Raw genomic sequence first — 23,710 nt, 5'->3', positions numbered from 1 at the left:
AATGTAAAAGTACAACATTGTTATTATTGGAAACGATATAATATTGTTTTGAATTAGATAAACAACATTAACGTTAGTCTATATTAAAAAAGGTATATATATATATATATATATATATATATATATATATATATATATATATATATATATATATATATATGGATTATATAAGCAATATTTATTGTTTATCAAAGTATTGGAATAAAATCCTCGTAAAACGTCAACAGGCTCTTGCGCAAATGTGACGCAGTCGGCGCTTGACTCCTCCCCTTCAGATCATCTCAATTCAGATTTCGCTGTGAGGGCGACAAATACGACTTCACCCTGAAAGCGGTTACGGCTCTACGTGCACTTTCTCCGGGATTGCCAAGGGATTTCAATGGTTGGCCCGTTCTTTGTAAGTTTATATGATTTTATTTCGCCTTCTGCATTTAATAGGACTGAACGACGTTAAAATGTTTACTGGAGACGTTTGTTTGACCGTGTCTTGTATCTGTAAAAGCTCTCGCTTCAGCCGGTGAAGGAGCTCGCGAAGGTGGCAGCCATTTGCCCGCGTACGTTCGAAAGGAAACTCCATACTCGGTATTTTTAGTTGTATTAATTTGCGAGCGATTTTTGACGGGGTCAGTTTCGTTTTTCACTCTCGTTCCTGGGTTTATTATCTGTAAATGTGGGGTCTGGAGTTTTCCTCAGGCTGTCCGGGACTGCGTTACTAGCCGCTTGCTAGCGGTCTCATCACCAGACAGAAACCCTGTCAAGAAGTTATTCAGGCAGTTTAGTTCCCGCGACTGTTTGGATAATACATTTAATTAAAAGTTTAATTGTGTGTTTGAACACAAAACATGATGATCACTTCGTCATTTTATATCATATTACCGGTGTCTGAGGGTGTGAGATTGAATTGTTAGCCAGCGTGCTAATGTTAATGTCAATTCAGTCAGATAAGACTTTATCGGCACCCCGAATATTCTTGATTTTAGTGGCCTTATGGTTAGGAAAAATACGGTACATTTTAGAGTCAGTCGTTTAGTGTACCACATCATTTGCTAAATAAGCCTTGCCAGTTCACGTGCGTGTGGTTGATTTCTTCATGTGATCCTATTTGCTTCTTTTTAACCGTGAATCTGACATATGGTAACCCTGTGAAGGAGGTCGACCTCGCGCCTTTGATCATTCCCGTAACCAACACATGGTTAAACTGTAAGCTGATGACCCAGCATGAGATCTAAACTGCGTAGTAAACTAACAGGTAAGCCGACAATATTTAAATCCCATGCTTCCCTAACAGGTAAAATGACGTATGAGGGAAGTATGACTAATAACAGGTTGATTATTAATGTCACGACATGATCCAAGGTTTTGTGTTCAGGTGTCGTGGGTAGTACTTGATGAGTCACCTGGCTTCACGCTTCACCTGTTCTCATCCTGGTCCTGTTCGATTCATAAAAAGAAAGTGTACAGCTCTTAGTGTGCTTCTTCTGCCTGTTATTGTCTTTGAGATAAGACAATCAGGTATCCCTGCCGAAATCAGATGGGTATTGTAACATTGCCAAGTGTGAACAAGTCAGGACATGTTTTTAGAACTTGAGGTGTCTGCGAATAAAAAGTAAGATATTTCACCTGACATGGCAGGGTTTTGTGCTGTTCTAGAGGGTAGCTTAGGCGTTTGAAGTCCTGAAACTGTGACTAGGTTGTCTTTTATTACTTTGACCTTCTCTTATCTACACTGAATTATAAAATGAATAGCTTTGTGTGGGCATGTTTATTGGAGAGGTAACTTACAGCCCTTTATATATATGATCAAATATTTCTCTCACTATCAGTCTTGTTAAATATATGGGCATTTAATTGAACTGTGTCAGTATACTGTGGTTTTCTGTTGTCTACATTGATATGATTTCAAATATGAGCCAAATAACTTAGTTAAACATAATAAAAAATACTTAAATCTATCATACTATTTATTTATTTATTTTTATTATAATATGAATAAAATAGCAGATCTGTAATAGTGCATACTGCATACATTAATGGTTTATCAGTATTTACACAGATTTAACTTTAGTGTCAACTTGTGGTACACAAAAGCCATCACTAAATGTCATGATAACCTGCTGGATAAGGCAGGCATTGATTCAGTTTTAGAATCTGAGTGAATGTCGCGGAATTACACGCATATTGGTTGAGATTGTAAATGTTTTAACTCAGAAGAGATACATAAAACATATTAAAATGGCAATTAAAATTGAGTTGGTTTTATTTTTAAGAAGTTTTCAAGTTTAGTAAATTTAAAAAGAGGTTAATGCAGTATCAGCATGATAAAAATAGAGTAACTTTAATAAAAAAAAAAAACAATAATGGCTTTATTTAAATATTTTTAAAGATCATGTTTTTTTTCTTTTATAACACTGAGTGTGAATCATATGCAGATTTTTGTATACAATGTAAACAGCTTAGTACTTCATTTTTATTTATTATTATCATCATCATTGCAGGGTTTTTCCTTCCTCAAAATGAGGCGTAAGTTGTGTCCTGCTTATGATTTTTCTTTTTCCTGAAACGAACACATTTTTCAATTTTTAATCTTATCAAGTTAAAGCCTTGTCTTATTTGAAAAGGCTAACATGAAATGCATTTAAATACATGACCTCTGCTTGAGCATCACACTTGGGGTCTTTCTCTAGCCATGACTGCCTGCCTGATTTTTGTCAAAAGGTGGAGGTGGTACAATATTTAATGAAGGTGGCCACCTTGTAATACACTATGCAAGGACAACTCTGGTTATTATTATTGTTTATGCTGCAGTGACTAATGATTCAATCTTATGATTTTTTTAAATAATATTTTTTTCAATCTTATGATTTTTTTTAATAATATTTTTTTTCATAATTGATTCCCATAAGTGTGAAAAATCAATGAGAAAAATGTTAAACATTAATTTTAAAATGATAAGCATATAGGGGTTGTCGAATAATCTGGATTTCATTACCAATCAGTACTGAAATTATAAAAAAATGTCTATTTCCTGTTAACATTTGAGTGCTGTGAAGCACATTCTTAAACAAGGCTGTGCGATTTGAGTAGTCAAGCTTCAGCTCAATAATCTATCATGTATTGCAGCTTCTTGTGTTAGTTAAAAAAAGGAATTGAAAAGATATCAACTTGTATTAGCAAACAACTCTGAATTGTATTTTGCTTGCTACTAGACTGAGTGTCACTGGCAATACTTTGTTGACTTTTTAGCAAGACGCTCCTCATGTCGCTGCCTTTGGTGCTTTTATTAAATGCTGGTTGTTGTATTTCCTTGTGCTGTGGCAACAATTCTGTGACAGCTCTTACAAATTACCTGGTTTTGTTTGTTAGCTAATCGATTGCGATTCTATTTCAATAAATTGCACAGCCCTAGTTCACGTGCTCAACAGAAATGACTGTGATTGGTCATGAAGGTCACCAAGCTCATCGATATTTATTGATTGTAAACACAGATACAGCGACACTTGAGCATTTCAAAGTCACATCAATCAACTGGTTTGTCTATAAGCTCACATACGAGCTATCCAGAATCACGGTTTGGAATCCTCCAGTGTTCCTGTATCTGTGGTTACACTCAGTAAACAGCGGTGAGTTTGGTAAACTGATGACCTTCATGGCCAATCGCAGTCATTTCTGTTGAGCATGTAAATACAATTGCAAATAGGCGCTCAAATGTTCGTGGCTAAAAGATGAAATTTCAGTACCGAATAGTATCGAATTCCAGTATCGTGTGTGTGTATGTATGTATGTATGTTTTTTTTTTTTATTATTACTTTATTTATTTATTTATTGTTTTTTGACACATGTATAACCTTAAAGATCATAAAAAAATTGTAGACATGTAAAAAGAATATATGAAAATTCCAAAATGATAGACCCCAATGCTTTTTTGTGGGTAAAATGGTATTTAGGTACCCTTCATTACGCCATCAGCATGGTACTGTATTTCTCCAGACCTGCCAAAACTACTTTTGTCAAGTCTTCCAGAACTTTTCTTGTTCAAAGACAGTCTCATGATAACCTGAAAACCTTTCAAAATGTCTTTTTGTTTTTGTCCTGTTTAGACAATAGTTATGTCTTGTTTGACATTTTGGATGAACAGAGCTGTCAGTAGCCACTCTCACAGAGCAGCATGTTAAATGTCACTGGTAGCAGTACTTCACAGCTTGTTAACCAACATGGATCGAGTTGTGCTTCACAGCAGGCTCTCTTAAAAACCATCTACACAACTGGCAACAGCATGACTCCCATTCCTCCCATGTCTTTTCAGCTTTCTGCTTAAATATTGAAGGAGTTGTTGTACCCTTTGAGCAGGCATGCAAGCCCAGCATGAGCGCTGCTAGCCCTTGATGAATGAGCGTGCTGCTCACCACAGTCTCATCGTGACCCGACAGACATCTGCTGCCTCTGCATGGCTTCCATTCAAGCTGCATGATGTGGCCTTTGAGAAGGCAATCAATCCTCAAGATGTCTGTGTTGAATAACATGAACTGTCTGCTTCGTCGTTTGAGTCATTCTATGAGCTTTACAGTCACCGTGCTCTAAGCGGCAGCTTGACAGGAAGTGGGCAGGTTTGTGGCAGCATTTACAATAGTCCCCACCCTCTTTAGCGGAGTTTCCACAGAGATACTAGTTGTCTCTTCTCAGCATTTCTACAACCCAATAAAATGGAGCTCGCTGGTGGGGTTGTTAGGTTTATTTTACACATCAATTTCATCAGCCATTGTTGATGACTTAAGTTGCACAAGCTGATGCTTTTTTTTTTTTAAAGACGTTTTGCATGGCTAGCTTTTAAAGAAATATTTAGTTCTAGAGGATACAAAGAAAAAAAATTTTAGTCTTCATTTTAATGAGCAAGGTTTAGGCATCAAATCAAATTACAAAACTATTCAGAAGCACTTAAATGGTGCTGTGTGATGATTTGTGCCTAAATTAGTCATTTCGGTGCATTTTGAATTTGAATACAGACGATTTGCAAGGTGCATTTTGGCTTGTAATTCTTTAGTTTTGTCCAAAGCATCACTTCTGTCTTTTGGACATCTGACTAGTAAGATAAATAGAGCAGGTGCATGAAATGTATAGCCTATGTTATTGAATTCATTCTCTTTTAAATGGGTTCTTGTTTTTGTGGTGCATTGTGGCTATGGCAAAGCACAACACAAGAATGATGATGGCCTCTGGCTCTACCTTATTGCCTTGTCTGTAGAGTGAGATTAGCACTGCACTGAGCCCTTGGGTTTTGGCAGCTGATTTCTCTCTTTCCAGCACACTGTCTTTCCTTCACGTTTTTGTACCACATGCTTTTTTTGGACCCATGACTTGTCCATAGCACACAATAATTAAAATTAGTATTATTATTTTGGTCAAAGTATTGAAATAATTTTTAGTTATTTAACATGCTTAAACTTCTGAAAATTTGTTCTCTTGGTAGAATTATTAGTGATAGAGCTGAGCTGAAGAAGTTACATGGGCATGCAGGGCTCAACAATAAGGACTGCCCGATGGACCGGGGCCAGCGTGTAAGATGCTCGGGACAGTAGACAGGATTGTTACTGGCCCGATTGGTTTAAAGTTAAATTTGCCTGTGACTACTTGTCCATGTTTTGTACAGTTTGACGTCAGTTTGGCAGGCAAGCCATATTTTTTTTTTTTTGCAATAAAATGCCCGCACAGTTTGCTGCTTTTGCAAAACACTTTGAATCTTGCTCATTGTACATTTATTAACATTTTTTAAATATTAAAATTCTAGATTTACAAACATTGACACATTTTTCTGTATTTTTATTTGTGGCTAAGAAATAGCTATTAACATTTTTTTGGTAGGGACAGTGAAAATATTGGCAGGGCAAGTAAAAAAGTGAACCACTGGTCCAATCGGGCCAGTAGAAAAAATACTTAGCGTTGAACCCTGGCATGGTTTAAAAAAAAAAAAAAGTCAATAAGTTATAAACGTGTAGATCTCATGAAGCCAAGCAACTTAAAACATTATTGCCAATTAGACATTGTCAAGTGTTTGACTTAAGTGGGGAGTTTAATTTTACCTACAAATTGCTGGAATAAAATCTATCCAGAATACAAAGTATCTAGCAAACAAATTTGTGTTTAGTAGAAGTCTAATAAACATCTAAACGTAGACAACTTGGCTAAAGCAAGGTTAAACTTGGGCTGTGAAAATCTAATAGAATTCTAATAGAATAGATATCTAAGAATAGCTCAAAACTATCAAATAAACAGATTAAACAGACTGTTTATTCATTCATTTCTGTTTACTTGATGACTAGTCTAGTTTTGGACTATTCCTAGACGTCAATTAGGTTTTCACTCACACTGAATTTAGCCTTGTTTTAGCCAAGAAGACTGGTTAGACATCTATTAGAGCTCTTTAAAAAAAAAAATGCTTGCTGGGTAGATGTATATTATTAGTGCAAAAACATTTTAATCACTTAATTTTTGGGGAGGAAAAAGTGCAGGTAACTTCAGTTCATCATAGACCCAGCACTCTGATGTGTGACGGATTTTAGTATCGATAAAGAATGCAGACAGTTTGGCATTATCATGATGCATGGACACTGTTTACAACAGAATCCTGTTACTTGCGACTTGTGTTCTACAAACACACACTGAATGAAAGTGAAAGTGTTGCAGATGAATGAAGCCTTGTGTACTGCTATGTTTCACCGCTAGTTCTCTGTGGCTCTAAACTAAAATAGTTTCTTATGTCATTTCCAGAAATCATTTTATTTACACATTTTTGCTCTAAATACTTTGTTAAAAGGGCATAGACAATTCAAGTAAATGTATTACTCTTTTTAGAATTTGTAGAAATGTATTGCTCTTTTTAAAGAACAGTTTGTTCTTTATAGTTGCTCATTGTAATTTTCTGTTTCAGTGTTTTGTTCAGAGCTTGTTCATGCTGAATTTAACTTTAATAAAGTAAATATTTTTTAAGATTGCACTACTGCCATACAATTATTGTAATCAAACAAAGCATAGAAACTCTAAATTCTTGTTAAAATGTAAAGTTGGATATATGTATTTGCACAGCGAGAGAAATGGGGACAAATGTAGGTCAAGAATCTTTGGTTTAGTTTTGGAATCGAATCAGTACTCCCAGAATGGGCTATATGCACAGGGACTTTTAATTATTTATCAATTAATTCAGTAAGCCAGCTCAAGCAATTCTGTCATGCCATTACAAAATTGCTGTGTTTAAGATCAGGTTTCATTAAAAAATCAATAATCTCCACTGCCTGAGATACAAAATATAAATTAGCTAAGTTAGGTTGCAACTTTGTTGCATAAAAATAATAGGCTAAATAACAAAACTGGATTCAATTAACAAACAATTTAAATAAAACGATTTTTAAAAAATGAAACAACTGAAAAAGAAAAAGAAAGAACTCTTAAACCAGCTCAAATGTTCTCTAATAAAATGTGTTGCGGTAATTTAATAAACAATCGTTGGTCATTTGAGACTCCTTTATAACAGCACTCCCGCAAGATTCTCTCTTGCTTTCACAAGTCTTTTTCAAGTTATTTATCTTTTATATCCGTTATTAATAGCCTAAAGTTTTAAGGTGGCCTATGGCCTATTTTTTTCAGTGCATGCAATGACTGTTCCTTCAAATACACAAAATATACTTGTCTGTCTTGTGCTTAATTCGATGGAATGATAAACATGGACGTGCGCGTTTTTAAAAAAATAATAATTTTTTTTAGAAATATGTTAGGCCTATATTTATGTTAGGCTATTAAAATAGGCTATGTTTGATTTATTTATTTAAACTAGCTTATTAAATTTCAACCTGGGATTTACCAGATGTTTTGGCTTTAACAAATTATTGAACAGATTATTAATAACTTCTCAAAGAACATTTTACTGAGCTCAGTGAAAAGTTTTGTGTGTAGGTCAAATTCGCTATTTAATATTAGAGCAATAGGCTATTGCCGACTCGCCGCAACCATGTCTAGAATGAAACGATACTAAGAGCAACATTGTGTTAGATCTTAGCAAATTCAAATGTGACACTGTTGATTACTTTTGTGATGATTAGACCTGAAGCCACACCGCGCTCCACTGAACAAAAACGTGGAAAACTTTACCGCATAGGAACTGTCACGTGCGGGTGGCGAGTCCTCCATCTGCCTTTAGTCTTAAAGGACCTAATGCATCTTTGTTTCTTCCGTGTATAGATAAATATAATTTCATTTGCTTTTATCTATGTATATTATATCCATTTTGCTGCAGTCCCACGGGCCATGGATGACGGCATGAACCCAAAGTCACAATGAAATCCTGTCCCACGCCGCACTGCTGCATCGAGTCTGGTTTGAAATCATTTCGTCTCAGCGCCTATTTAGCTGTAAGAGCGCAGTGATTTGCATTTCTTTGAATTATTATCCAAGATCAAATATAATGCAAATGCAGTAGGTTAATAAATACATTTTAAAAAAATCAGCCGAAAGGTTATTAAATGTTTAAATATAGTAAAATATAATAAAATATTATATGTAAATAAACATAGCACTGCCATGCCATACCATGTGATAGTATTGTGTATTGGCGATCTCAGAGGGGGACGATATGGGGATCTGAAAATTTCGTATATTGCCCAACACTAATTGAAAGTGTTATATCATGTCCTGCGTCTTAACAGTCAAAGTACAGTGGCTAAACAATAAAAATAATTCGGTACAATTGATCATTGTTAGTCACAAATGATACAAACTCTTATACCTGAATACTTTTAAAATCATTACACAATTACAGATGTCGAAAACAAATGAAAATGTAACATTTTTAATGCAAACTCAACATTGCATATCCTGCGATGTGACTATTGCGAATGATCACATTGACATCAATGCTGAAACAATATATTGTGCAGCCCTGTTATTGATGCTGTAAAAGGAACCATATGACATTTTAAATAGTTCAAAGCATTCACCGAAAGCTTACCAATGGCTGAAAAACACTTTCTGTGCATATAACACATTGGAATTGGATCAGATTAGTATTGTCTGACAAAGCTTGATGACTTAGTTCAAAATAAAGCACTTTTTGTCTGCAGAGGAACCATTTATCTGACATTGCTCAGTAGTCAAGACTAGCCATGATAAAAGACATTTCTGTGTAAAGGGAGTCTCCTTTTTGTTGGTATGGGTGTGTTGAATGTCATCACTGTCATAATATCAAATGGTGTTTAAATGCAAGGTTGTTGTACATGGTAAGTGAGTGAAAGTTAGCTCTTCTCCAGCGGTCCTCTGAGATACTGCTGAGGAATGCAGACAGACGGGCCTCAAGAATGTGTGTGGCATTCAGTGTGTACCTCAGGTGTATTTATAGGCCGCTACATGTGCTTTCCACAGATTTTTATTTCTGGATTTTATGAGATCAAGCATGCCTCATTCTGAATTAGTAGTGCTGTTTAAACTGCTAAATAGCTACTTGAAGCTGATGAACTCTATGGTCCATTGGTTACTTCATGTCCTTTGTCTTTTGTTGCTTTCTGCATGATGTGGTTCAGACATGTTAATTAGGTCAAAAGGGCTACTCTTAAGTTGTTTCTCAGCAACTTAAAACACCCACAGAGATGGGACATTTGTCATTACACTGTGTTATCCTGTTTCAAGAAGAGCCCATATTTCCTTTGCTTTTCTGAGAATGGCAGCAGTGGCCTCTTTAATGTTTATTAATACCCAGAATTCACACTCCTGAGTGGCTCCACTATGGCATGCTGAAGGTGCGAAGTTCATCCTCTAGTCTACGTGTTCGGATTTCCTGTCTAACATGACTGAATCACACTCTGATGACATTAGGTGTAAAATCCTGTTAGATATTTACCTTTTATTGTTTAGAGGAAAAGAGTAATCTTTCAACCCAGATCTCTGGACGTATGTAGAGCTCAGTTATATAGCTTTAATGACAGCTTTAATTTGATCATTTTTTTATGCATTATCATGCACAATTTTGTCTTTATATTACATTAAATATATCACTTTTAATTAACATTATTCTTTTTTGTGTGTTGTACTTCAAACCTAGCCCATCTTCTCCATTGTTTCTGCTTCCATCCAATCAACAGTCGATAAACTAAAAGTAATTTAAGAACATTTCCATTTAGAGTCTCTTTTTTTTTGCCAATAAATTTCATCAAAATGAATCAAGGGTGTGGTTTTTTTGTTTTTTTTTTTTGGGTTTTTTTTTCCCACAACAACCATTGTCAGTGTTTCCTCTAGGACTTTTTTCCAGCTGTGGTGACAGGCCTTTTACACAGATCTTCCAACTACCTATGGCTTTATTTCAATGACAAATGTCATGAGCGCAGAATTTGAGGTCACATTCATGTGATATGAGCATGCAAAACTTTTTGCTTGAGCGCCGATTTCCTCATTCCTGCACAACTTCTTGCACGCCCTCAAATATATGTTGCTCAATTGCAGATTTTCTTGTGCGCTCTCAAATAGACGTTGCTGCAGTGCGATTTAGTGCGTTTATGTAATGAGTATGTCTCCAACATTTATTAGATTTACTAGGAATATTTATGGATGTCTCCAATAGACCTCCAGAGCGGCATTAATAATCCTTAAGTAACGTGAAACGGCCATAAACTTCAGCAAGATAAAGTCATTGTATGCAGAACTATAGATCGTTGTGTATAAATAAAGTGTAATTATGGAAACTTTTCATTATAACTAAAAGCTACGTCAGTTAGTTAGTAAGTCAGTCAGTCAATCAGTTAGTCAGTCAGCATGTAACTTTAGGGTTAAACAAATAACGTACAGCACTTCTAGGATTACAGATAAGTTTGTACTGTTATAATTCACTTACATTTTAATATGTTTTGGTGCGATTACAACATGCTATTAAGAAAAAACAACTGACGGTTTTGAATGAGAAGCTGTAATATAGCTGTGGCGGGAATTAATTTTGGTGTGGCACCCTGTCAAGGAAGAATGAATGTAGCAAAAACAATGGTTGTTGTGCTGAAGTCACAACCTAACAAGAAACAATGGTTATTATAAAATGTATTTAGTATTTAATAGATGTTTTTTTATTTGGACCATGTGATAAAGTCACAGTAACTGACCGCTAGGTAAGCACTGGCAGTTACAAACACACACTAACTATTAATTAATTATCTTTTTTGCGATTACCCAATCTGACTTAATTATTTTAGATAACTACAATAATAACTGCAGTTTTAATTTCAGTTTGCTATCCAAAATGAAGAACATAAGATTAATAGTTTGCATTGATGTCTATTTTAGATGTAAATGTTAACAGATTTAAATTAAATCAGATTAGGTCAAATTTGTTATAATACAGTTTGCATTTCAGTTTGCCATCCAATAAGGAAATAATAATATAAGGTGCCATTATGGTTGGTATGTTTCCGGTGCCTTGAACAAAGACGTGCACCAATGCTATTTCTGCCGAGGGCAATATTATTTTGAATAATAAATGCATTGCTTCCATTATCAGTTCAACATTCCATTTACTACTTGTTAAACTGTGTAAATCTCTTAATTATAGTGCCAGCGATACAGTTACACCTGCCCAGCCAAACCTCTTTTTCTGATCTCATGAGAGTGTCAACAGACCCACCTTTACATCTGAAATGACCTGGAATGCAGCAAACACAGCTGTGAATCTCAGCGGCATTTTATTTCAGAAAATTATTGTTGCTAATTGCCTTCATCACTAAAGGAATGTATATCTCTTTCTCAGGTCTGTGGTTTTATTGGTCCAACTTGATCCAACTTGCATTTTCTCATACACTCCATACCATTTTAATTAAAGCCTCTTGGCAGCCATTATTATAGGATTGCTTGTGGTATGGCCTGTGAAAACCTGCATTGGTGCATATGAACCTTTTTGAAGCTGGTGTAAAGTTTACTACTTGTGGTATTCGCTTTATGGCCTCAAATCATCCCTGTACTGTTCTGGAGGGATTTGAACTTATCTCTTATCTAGATGAAGCAATCAGTCATTTGCTCATGTGTATTATCGAGTTGCCGCTGTACTTTCTTAGCACATGGCTTCCACCAACGCAGTGCAGAGCGGTCATGCCACAAGTCAGGCAAATTGTTTTGAGCAGGTGCATCCTCACGTTTTGCTCCATCACTGCTCGTGGTCTTCTGCATACTTATCGGATCAAATTCAATAGGAAGTGTGTATCTGCGGAAGTTCTAGTCACAGTGAGACAACAAGTGATGCTTGTGCACTTTTGTGGTTAAATAGCGGCAACACTTATTCTTGTTGACATTACAGATGATCATGATGCTGTTCACTTTAGTAGTAAGAAGACTGAAGAGGCAAATCTCCAAGGAATCTCTCTCTATCACCTGAGGGACGTTTTATACTTGCATTAATCTGTTCTGCATTTTTGGGGTGGGAATAGTATGCGTCAATGCTGTTGGAGATGTTTTCTGTGAATTGTCAGTGCATGGGTGGATGTTTGCTCTCAGCAGGGTGGAGTACATATGTTTGTGCCAGTTATGTTAACACTATATTAACGGAGATGCTTGCATTTGAAAAAGAGAGTGCGGTGAAGGAAAGAACAAGTCTGACAAAAGTGATTTCTTTTGTATTGTCTGTGGTATTGTTTTAGACTTCCTCATGTATTACAGGAAATCTTACATGAATAACCAAGCATTGGTTTGATTAAACGTACAGTAAACGGTACTATTGTGAAATAATATTACGATTTAAAATCCGTTTTATTCCAGTTTTTATTTTTGATGCTTAGTTTTCAGCATCATCAATCCAGGATGATAACCAGTTACAAGGTTTACACTGGTTTAGAAAAATGAAGATTTTAATATCGTGTTCTGTTATATCATTCCAAGGTATCTTTAAAGTTTTTAAAATATATTTGTGTTGTAAAGAAATCTATTTTTGAAACTAATGAATAGAGCGGGAGTCGATTTATTTTAAGTATTTACAGGGATGCTTCGATCAGGATTTTTGGAGCTGATACCGAGTGCTGATTTCTCGTCATGGTGATCAGCCGAAACAGCGTTCCAATTCTGATGCTTCAAGCTTTATGTAACTTTAATATTTCATAAAGCACATTTTCCTTCCAAGTATGATACTTAAGTGGAGATCTCTCCTTTCCTAAAGGAATAAGTGATGTTGCATATAATACTTTAAACGCGTCTCTTATAACCAGTTAGTGTCATGGACACGTCGTGGTTAGAAGAAACTTTAAGGAAAATAAAAGATAATACAGATTTAAAATAGGGTAAGAAATGACTCACAATCCAATTTGGAGACATTGCAAATTATGAAAGAATAACTAGAACAGGTTTGGAGTGCATATTTGATGTGTAAGAAGTTGCATTTTCCTTTGCTTGTAAACCCATAAACTTACACTCAAGTGATCGGCTAGATAAGCACGTATCGATCGAGTCATAAAATGTGATTATCGGCTGATACCAATCTCCGGCCTGACTATTTAGCCTGACATGTTTACTGTTCCAAAATATCATTAATGTATCCTAAAATAAAATAAATTGTGTTCAATTGAGGCAAGTTTTTTTGTGTTTGTTTGTTTTTTTGTTTTACCCAGACATTAAAAAAAAAACATTTTACCATGACAGTTTTTTTTTTTTTTATCCAAGGTTATCATACTGTCAAACTTATACCAGCCCATGCCTACTCCAGTAATCAGTGTCACATGATCTTTCATAACCATTCTTGTATTTTGATTTGTCACTAAAGAAACTTCTCTTTTTTATTAATGAAGTTGGAGTACGTCGTAGAGCTGCACAATATATCGTTTCAGCATCGAAATCACAATAGACATTGCGAGCATACGCAATATTGAGTTTGTATTATAATTCATCATTTTTGTATGTGTTTTTGATTCCTTTGAAAAGCATTCAGGCATAACAAATTGTATAATTGTATAATTTTATTGAATTATTTTTGTTTTTTATCAGTCAGTTACTGTACTTGAATACCGTTAGACTCTGGAAATGAGAAATCCTTTTATTTCAATTGTATTTTTTTTTTTTGATTATATTTATAGATTGTTATGCATGAAAATGCTCAAAACTCATGCAAATACAGAAATGCACTGCAAATAGCACAGACCATATCAAAAATGTCCGGGGACCCCAAAAAGTTTATAGGTTGTTGATTAGATTTTAGATGCACTCCCACTGCAGAAACATCCCAATCGATATAACATTACAAATTCTTTCCAAATAGAGATATTAAGTCATGGTGAAATTGTATTTATATCGCAATATAGATCACACTATTTTTCCAATATCGTGCAGCCCTAGTGCCTAGTATTTTTTTTAATAATCTGCCTCATTCAGAAGAACGAATACATATGAAAGTATTTATTTCCTACTGCATAAATCTGTTAATGGTGGTTTGTGTATATTTTAGGATTATTTGTTTCAATTAAGGATGAACATTGTCATTTGAACATCAATATTGCAATGTGTGTATCTGTAATAGTCACATCACAGGTTTTTATGTTTAATTAAAGCTTAAAGGATTTTTTATATTTATGCAAAGATGGCTATGTTATTTTACATTTTATTGTTCAATTTCTGTGCTTGAATACTGTTATACTGCCCAGAAAACCATAAAGGACTGTTTATTTATTTATGCTTGTAATTAATTATAATTTATGCAGATGCATCGCAAAGAAAAAGATCCCAGTCGATTTAAAATAAGAAAATTTTTCCAAATAGAGCTATTCAAATAATTTAGTGAAATTTATATTCATATCGTAAATCATATTGCGGCAAAACAACATATCACAATTCACAATTGGATTTTTCCAGTACTGTGCCACTCTTGTTTCAATAAGTCTATTAGAGTACTGTAGTACTTTTAAATGTTTCAGGATTTTTATTTCCGACTTGTTAAAATATATAAAGTAATGTTGACTTGTTTGACATGCTTGAAGGCTGCAAGCCTTGCTCTCACTTTGTAATGCAGAACTAGTGGGATTATAGGCAGAAGTTTGAGCAGGGCATAGCACAGCTCTTATCTTTGGTTCTTTCTGGATCGTTCTCTCTGTATCTCAGCCCAAGGCCCGTGATCTCAGAGCCATTTCCTAAAAGCTCTGAAGGAGAAAGGAAGGCCTTGCATCTGACCCTGATACAGGTCAAACTTAAGGTCAGATGCAGTGTTATGAAGGTGTTACCATGTTTTCACTTGTCTTTTTTTGTCAAATGACATTTGTTGCTAATTGAGATAGTTACAGTCATTTAGATGCTTTAATTTTGACCTAATTCTTTGTGTTCTGACATTGGCTGTATAATGTGCATTCATACGTTGACATTTTGGCTCGTATTTAGAGCAGGTCTCTGTCTGGATTTATGATGGATGATAAAGACAGGCGCAGTATCCCCGCTGGATTTGTTACTCAAATCAAAGGGATCTGAGGAGGATCAGTGCTTCGCTGTTGGCATATTAGCTATTCAAAAGCCCTGTAATCCGTTTTACTTGCCAAGGAGCATCCCAATGATGTTTGCAGGTGTTCTTATATGTTTAGCATGTTCTTATATGATGTGTTTAAATGTTTTTGATCCCCCATTTTTGAATGCCACTTAAGTTATATGTACATATTTACACTATTGACTCCATCGTGGTTTTGTTTAAGTCACAACATTAGTCACAGTTTCCCACAACTGATCAATTCCTCCTAACAGTGGTGCTTAATCCCTGACATAATTAATGTGAAGACCCATGGCTCTGCTCTTGCAGTTTGAGATTTGCTCAGTCATGCAACGTAAAACTGTCCGTCCCACTTTTCTATCACCTGTTTGGGCTGCTGTGTTCCCAGATAGCATGCTCATTATCACTATGTACACTGTACTCCTAGATTAGGAGCAGCCGTATGGCCTTTCAAACTTTCCCAGCTGCGTTGGGTCGAGGGAAAGAGGGATCCGATGGAAGAAGGCAAATGGAGAGAAAGACAGACAGAGCTCTGTACCCAGTGACCTCTCCTCTAGATAACAAGCAGCAGCATTTCACAAAACAGTGGGCAACATGAAACTGTCATTTCTGAGAATTCTTCCTTTTTTTCCAGTAGTCTGTTCATGCAGAGGGCAGCTGATGTGTGTGAGTGTTTGTATAAGCAGCAGGGGAACTGAGCAGGGTGAATGTGTGACACAGCAGAGGCTTCACACTGGCTTGCCTCTGGTGTTAAAGAGAAACCGAATGAATGTCTTACCGGACTGTTCCAGTTCTGCCTAGTTTATATGTGTGACCTCTAAATGCTAGATGTGTCTCGTGAGAAGATTGCGAGCATTGTGTTAGTGCAGAGTGTCGACTAGGTGATCTTTAAAGCAGAAAGCTTCTCTAATGCTCTTAAACTAAAACTTGCCTTTTTTCCAACCTGCCCATCTGCCTCTTTTTTCTGTTTCACTATGTTACTTTGCTCTCATTTCTTCCCCATATGTTCTGGTAGTAGCAATTACAGGAGCGGCTTGCAAATGCGGTTGTGTGATTTGCATGAGTTCCTGGTAGAAGCAGAGCAGAAGGAAGTAGGGTTATGATAGGAACACCATTTCACACAGCTGTATCTCAGACTGCTTCTTATAAAGTGTTTTTTTTTTTTACTGCCGATATTTATTTTTGGCATTTGCATGCATTTTGTGGTGGTGGTGAGAAATGCATGCAACCTTGCTGTATTTATAGTGTAAACATGAATGCGTCCCTGATAACAAATCTGCCCACCTATGAATCAACACTAAAACAAGGGTTTGTAATTTTCTAAAAGTAAAACATTGTAAAATAAAATAAGTGTATTTTATAAGCAACTTTTTTTTCTTTCACTGAAACTTTAGGGTCAGTACTCAATACTTTATAAACTGTTTTATGAGCGTGCACTATGTTAGGTCAGTTGGCTGATTTAAATCATTCAACTGCATCCGCATTCATGCCATGAAGGAATGATATCTATTGATTCATCGACTACCTCCTAGAGGTGGATAAAAGTTGATGACAATTATATTAAGTGTTTCTGCTTGTAACCAAATTCCAACCTTAAAGAGCCATAATTTTATATATATTATATTTTTGTTATTTTGTGACATATTTTTGTTGTGTGTTGGCAGACCAAAGTAATCCACCCACATGGGTCTAAACGCAAACTGTGTTCTTATCGTGGGAAAATGGAAACAAAACCTTCATTGCAGCACATTTCTAAATGCATAACTGACAACCCATGTCTCAGAACAATTCTTCTACTACTTATAGTTGGCAACACAACTCGCTGTCTCAAACCCGGAAGTATCATTGGCAGTTACATAGGAATGTTGTGTAGCTGGCTATAAATCTTATCAGCGAAGATAAAGTGACACAAATTTATAATTTCTCCGCCTTCCAGGTGACCCGAAGGTCCGTTCTGAATGAATGGTGAAAATAAAAAGGGAGATCGGAGCTCATTTTCAGCTAAGTGAAGGCAAATGGCACTAGTTAGCTAATGTTTTCTTTCCCAAACACACGTTTTAGATGCCTTTTATCAAACTCGAGTTAATGAACTGATTTTTTCACTATATTAGACTTGTCACGATACTGAATTAAAAGAAAAGAAAATTTCACGCTAACATTTAAGGCACTGTTGATAGCTTTCTTAAAACAGCTGATTTGCCATTGTGGTCACGTGTTCAACAGAAATGATTGTGATTGGCCGAGAAGGTCATCAGTTCACCCACCGCTGTTTACTGCCCTGCTGAAAAATCCAGCTTAAACCAGCCTAGGCTGGTTGGCTGGTCTTAGCTGGTCGTTCAGGCTGGTTTTAGAGGGGTTTTGGCCACTTCCAGGCTGGTTTCCAGCCATTTCCAACCTGGTCTTAGCTGGTCAGGCTGGAAGATGACCAGCTAAAACCAGCTTGACCAGCCTAGCCAAGCTGGGAGTCCAGCCAAAACCAGCTATATCCAGCTTAATCCAGGCTGGTCAAGCTGGTTGTAGCTGGATTTGGCTGGTAATTTTCCAGCATGACCAGCTAAGACCAGGCTGGAAATGGCTGGAAACCAGCCTGGAAATGGCCAAAACCCCACTAAAACCAGGCTGGTCAACCAGCTAAAACCAGCCAACCAGCCTAGGCTGGTTTAAGCTGGATTTTTCAGCAGGGTGAGCAAAAACACGGACGAGCCGAACGATCTGCTTGATGACTCGACTGATCTTGACGGCTGCTTCGCGCACCAGTCTGTATATCTGTTTGCACTGGGTGAAGAGCGGTAAACTGAGCGCAAACCAAACACAGATACACGGAGACTGAAGTGCGAAGCCGTGAAGATCAGTCGAGTCATCCGCGCACAGCAGCGCTTCCATGTTAGCGGGAAATGGCCGGGTTTAAAAGATCAGTACCAGGACAACACTATTACAGACAACACGAGGGTGTGCTGCAGAGGACTGCTGTGTTTTATCACTCACTGGGTTACATAGGCTGAAGCAGGAAAGCGTCCCCACGGTATTTTAACTAGTGCCATGAGCTGAAGCCTAGGAGGACACTTAAGCATATCACTGAAATTGTGATCTTGTTTGATGCTAATTTACTTTTAATTGTTTAAAATAAACTTACTGAATGATATTGAAGTAATGCTTACACCATTTCTGCATTTTGAAATCTCGACAACGGCCGGAGGTTTGTAGTACACAGCATGTTACTGCAATGTTTACAGTGCTGGTCCTATACTTCCGGGTTTCTTCCCACCGCAGCCTCGCTTTGATTCTTTAAAATAGCGGCCGCGTGAAATCGGCGTATATCATGCATATTAATCAAGTTGCATCCCGTTAATAAGAGAGCACACTGATTGGTTCAAACCAAGTCTTTTCTCATGAATTAATGCTGAAAACCTTTTAATATCAGGTGTAAATGAGGCCTTAAAATGATAGCTGCTTGTCCTTTGTGTTGATGTGCTTCTTAGTTTAGTTCGGGTCTCTCCTGTAAGCTGTTGGTTTACCATGTAGCCCCTGGAGACTGCTTAAAAAAGCACTTGTGATGTTCTAGTGTGGAGCAAGCTTTTAGCCCTGCTCCTCTTTTGATAAGATAATAACATTCCTAGTCTTGCTGCTTTTTCTCTTATAAAGAGGCCACTCTCTTCTCTTTTTGTTGCCGTCTATTTAGCCTCATCTGTTGGATCTAGCATCCGAGACTGCCTCTTTCCTTCTGAGAATTGCAACTTGTTGACAGTCCAAGTCTTCTGATGTTCCTTTTTTTAAATCGTGTCTGTCTCAACATGTCCAAGTCTGGCATCCTGAAGACTTTCATTGTGCGTTCTTTTTTTTTTCTTCTTAATGCGGTTATTCAATCTGTTACAGAACAGTGAGCCAAGATGACTTGGTTACTTTGAAGGGTGTCCTTTTTAGTGTGGATGGGGTTGGCGAGTCTACGAGAGAAGCGTGGGACTGTGAAACAGTCGATGCTGTTTGAAGCGTAGCCTCACTTTAATCCTTGACTATTTGAGTTTTTGAAATTCAGCAACAAGCCCAGCCTGTAAAAAGGCACAAAGAGACAATACATGTCAGCCTTTCTCTTTTGATTTCTACTCTTGGTTTTTTTACCTCCCCTGGGCACTGCTTTTGATTAGAGAGTCGCTTCATTTAAGAGGCAAACGTGGCATTTGCATGACACAGGACATTGCGCTCTGTGCCACATCAGAAAGTAGGTGTCTTGATGTCCTAGACGTGCTGTTATCATACACCCCTGCTTCCAATTGCTTTTCTCAATGAGACGAGTCATGGGCTTACGCAGCAGCCAGAATGAATCATCAGTTAGAGCAGAGCAAGATTACTTATTAGATGTTCATACGATTTGAAAGGATGTCAAAATGACTGTTGAGTTGATTTGTCTTGTTCTGCACTCACTGTACCTTCTTGTTCCCTCTCTCCAGTGTTTCCGTGTTGATTCGGATCACACATATATGGCGTTTGTGACCGTCTGCAGAGAGTTCTGCCAGGCTCAGCACCTCACCTTTGCGGACAAGTGAATCGATAGCTGCCCGTGGGACTACGCCACCCAGAAGCCTCCCTGACAGCCAGCACACTGGGCCCGTCTGTCTCTTCTATACCCTTTTGGGATCCCGTGTAGTCCTCGAGCATCCCTGTCTCATTCCTTCCTACAGATTTTTCTCCCTGTAGCCAATCAGAAACTCTTCTCCTGAATGGGGTAATCTCAATTGTCTCAATTGGATGACTGAAGGATAGTCTCCCATTTTTCTTTCAGTTTCTCATCCCTTTTGTTCTACTTTTTTTAACATTGTGGACTAGATCACCCTCTTTTTTACGTTTTGTTTGTACTTCTAGTATTCCAGTGTCCACCCATCATTTTTTAAATACATCTTTTGTTCTGTATTTATTTTTTCATACTGCTGAGATCTGAGCCAAAGATTTTTGAAAAGAAAAAAGGAACAGGAATTATAAGTACTTCATTGTAATTGTTTTAAAGACGTCTTGCCAACATGAACCGCCCTGCCGCTGTTGAGATTTCCTATGACTGCATGAGATTCCTCATCACACACAACCCCACCAACTCCACTCTCAACAAGTTTACTGAGGTAAGAGAGGCTTTTCAGAGCTTATCATGAAAGGCAAAACCTAGATATAATCTGTCTCACATTTCGTTCTTCTTTTTTCCTTAGGAGCTGAAGAAGTTTGAGGTGAACACACTGGTCAGAGTATGTGAAGCCACCTATGACACGGCACTAGTGCAGAAGGAGGGCATCCAAGTCTTTGTGAGTAAATCTTACTGAACAACAGTGTTTAGAGTGAGAAGAAAAGTCAACATGACACTTAAGGATACACTGCTTTTTCTGCTAGATCAGCTGGCTTTGTTTGATGAAAAGGCAATGCTACTCTCTTTTTAAAGTTGGCAAAAATACCAGGGTTTCCATGGGGCAGTTCTGGAATATCATGGTATTTTAAAAGGTCCTTTCAGGACATTGAAAATCAGGGAATGTTTGGATGTATATTTTGCCAAAGTCATGGAATATCAAGGATTTTTGTTTGTTGCTTTACCATTTTAAAGGGTTAACTAAACTGTTAATAAAGCCAAACATGTCCAGGCATCTCATAGTGGCTTTTGGAGTCATGCAAAAAATATATTGAAGCTAAAACCATTTTAATATTATGTTTTTAGTTTAATGTATTGTTTCAATATTCTATCATTAATATAAAAGAACAACAGAAGCCAGTTTGTACATTTACTCTTGTAATTTAAGGTTTTTAGTCAGTGAAAGTATAGAAATATTCTAAACACTCACAGTAGGACAGGGCCTTAATGTTGTGCCCTGTTCATTATTATTTATCCTGCCTTTTATGTTTACATGTTCAAATGGTAAATATTGAGCTCACATGCATTGTCTTTCAAAGGTTGGGGTTAAGTTTTATCTTTTCAAATTAAAGGGCACCTATGATGAAAATCAACTTTTGTAAGCTGTTTAGTCAGAACTGTGTGTAGTTATAGTATGTTCTTATATTGGACTGATAAAAACCCAACAAGTCTTGTTTTAAAAATTTCATGTTTTAAAAAAAGAATCCAAATTCCAGTGATTTTGTGGCCCACCACAACGTGACGTAGGAGTGCAGTTTTCCCACCCACCGAATTGATTGACAGACGCCATGTTTCTATAATAACATGTACACACCTGTCCACAAAATGTTTTTGCAGAGAAACTGGGATTAAAATATTTGTTCTAACTCTGTGGTTCTTAGAAGTTTATAAAGTTTTTAAAACAAAGCATGTTTGTAATAAAGATCGTAAAATCACTGTTTTTCTTAACTGCTATAATTACCACGGCTGCATGTTGTCGGTAAATGCACACGTGTGTGTGTGTGTGTGTGTGTGTGTGTGTGTGTGTGTGTGTGTGTGTGTGCGTGCGTGTGCGTGCGTGTGCGTGCGTGTGCGTGCGTGTGCGTGCGTGTGCGTGCGTGCGCGTGCGTGCGCGTGTGTGTGTGTACTGCAAACAGCATTTGTGAGACCCATCCTTTCAGAAAGGCTTGAAAAACTCCACCGCAAATACATCAAATAAACTTACTTAGTATTTTAGAGTAATGAGCTTAACGCATGATAAGCAGATACGCATGTGGGAATCTTGGGCGGGATAAAGCAGCGGGATTTGCATATAAAGCCACAGGCTACAAAAACAGCTATACTGTACTCAGACACCAAAATTGGCAGATTCTGGAGGCTATAATAAATTATCTGATGGGTATTTTGAGCTGAAACTTTTCAGACACTTTCTGCAGACACCAAAAGCTTATCCTACATCTTGTACAAAACGGGAAAATAGGTGGCCTTTAAGTGTAAATTCATGAAAGTGTTAAATTCATTAAAGTTACAAGAGCAAAGTGTTACAGAGGATGTTCATTTCTGCTAAATGTTGTTTGGAACTTTCCTGTAGTAAAAGTATAGAGGAAACAACGCATCACTGTTTCCACAGAGACATTAAGCAGGAGCTGTTTTTAAAAATGCATCAAAATGGAAAATTGCTATTAAACTGAAGAAGAAAAAACTAATAGCAACAAATAATTGTCTTTGTGTGCATGACAGGCAACGTTTTAATTTAAACATTACTGTTCAAAAGATTTTAAGAAAGTAAGTGTCAGCATGAGACTGAAGATAGCTATTCCATCTCTCTTCTGTTAATTTATAATTAGAGGTGTGCAAATACATCTAACACTAACCAACTCTAACATGAAGTTTAGTTTTCTTGCACATTGCCCCATGAAAACGGAAACCATCTCTACTAACTTAGTATGTTATTGTTCTTAGGGGAAATGTTTAGCAGTTGTCTTTATGAAATAGCCACGTACATTCACAAATACCTAATTCATATGGGTTGGAGATAGGATTGGTTCACGTGTGCTGTAGCTAAAATTACTAATTAGAATTATTTACAATTTAATTATTCAACCCTTTTACAGCAAAATTTTTAAATCTCCTGCTGACTTTACTGCATCTGTTTTTCAATATGACCATTTACATTTAAGTCACTTTTATTTCCTTAGTGATGTTCATTACACTTTGCAAGCCAATGAATATATAGTTGTTGTTTTTTTTCCTTTCTATTTTTCTGCAAATGTTAACAAACTTCCTAAATCAATTCTCAAATATGCAAGAAATTTAAGGTACTGAATCAGTTAAATTCATCACATACTTCTGAATACATGAAATAAAGTGTCTGTTTAACTGCAAGAAACATATAGTAAATGTTGTTTTTAAATGAGTGTTATAGGATCCCAAACTATTTTAACGTAATTGTGATTTATGACAAACTATGGTGGGAAAGCAAATTAGCAGCTGATCATGTGACGCACTGCATTTTTTAATCACACCGGTGTGATCCTACACTTCAGTGACCTGCCTAGACTGATCACACTGCTGTGATTGTATGCATTAAAGGGTTATGTGATCTCAAGTGAAACCTCTAAAATGCTTTCTTTGGATCATGCAAGTTGTTTCACCCAGATACACACTGATGTCACCAACAAGTGCTGTATGTGGGTGTGTGTAATGAAGACACATCTCATTCTTAGTGGCCTTTGGTGGGGGGGGGAAACGTGCTCAGAATGTTCTTGTTTATGTTTGATGTTATCTTATCCCGACCCTGCTGGAAAAGCCTAGATAACCTTCCGGGTTTATTTACCATCTCTGATCACCTGGGGCCTGTTTCAGAAAGGAGATTAAGTGAAAAGTCT

At 36.8% G+C, this 23,710-nt stretch overlaps 1 protein-coding gene across 2 annotated transcripts in view; it reads left to right on the top strand.

The window, feature by feature from the left end:
• Positions 1 to 288: 288 nt before the first annotated feature.
• ptp4a2b (protein tyrosine phosphatase 4A2b) overlaps positions 289 to 23,710 on the top strand; it is a 33,953-nt gene continuing 10,531 nt past the window's right edge. Inside the window, exons 1-4 of one of the 2 annotated variants that reach the window (NM_001270540.1) lie at positions 289 to 397; positions 19,906 to 20,180; positions 20,460 to 20,568; positions 20,653 to 20,745. In NM_001270540.1, the coding sequence (NP_001257469.1) occupies positions 20,176 to 20,180; positions 20,460 to 20,568; positions 20,653 to 20,745 (207 nt within the window). In that variant the 5' untranslated portion in view covers positions 289 to 397; positions 19,906 to 20,175. Of the gene's footprint in view, positions 398 to 19,905; positions 20,569 to 20,652; positions 20,746 to 23,710 lie in introns of both variants that reach the window. The other variant, NM_001024098.2, reaches the window with a different exon arrangement.

This window comes from Danio rerio, chromosome 19 (genome assembly GCF_049306965.1).
Source record: "Danio rerio strain Tuebingen ecotype United States chromosome 19, GRCz12tu, whole genome shotgun sequence".
Lineage (NCBI taxonomy): Eukaryota > Metazoa > Chordata > Actinopteri > Cypriniformes > Danionidae > Danio > Danio rerio.
The sequence above is the reverse complement of the archived record's forward strand: the minus strand, read 5'-3'. Positions and strand labels throughout refer to the sequence as shown.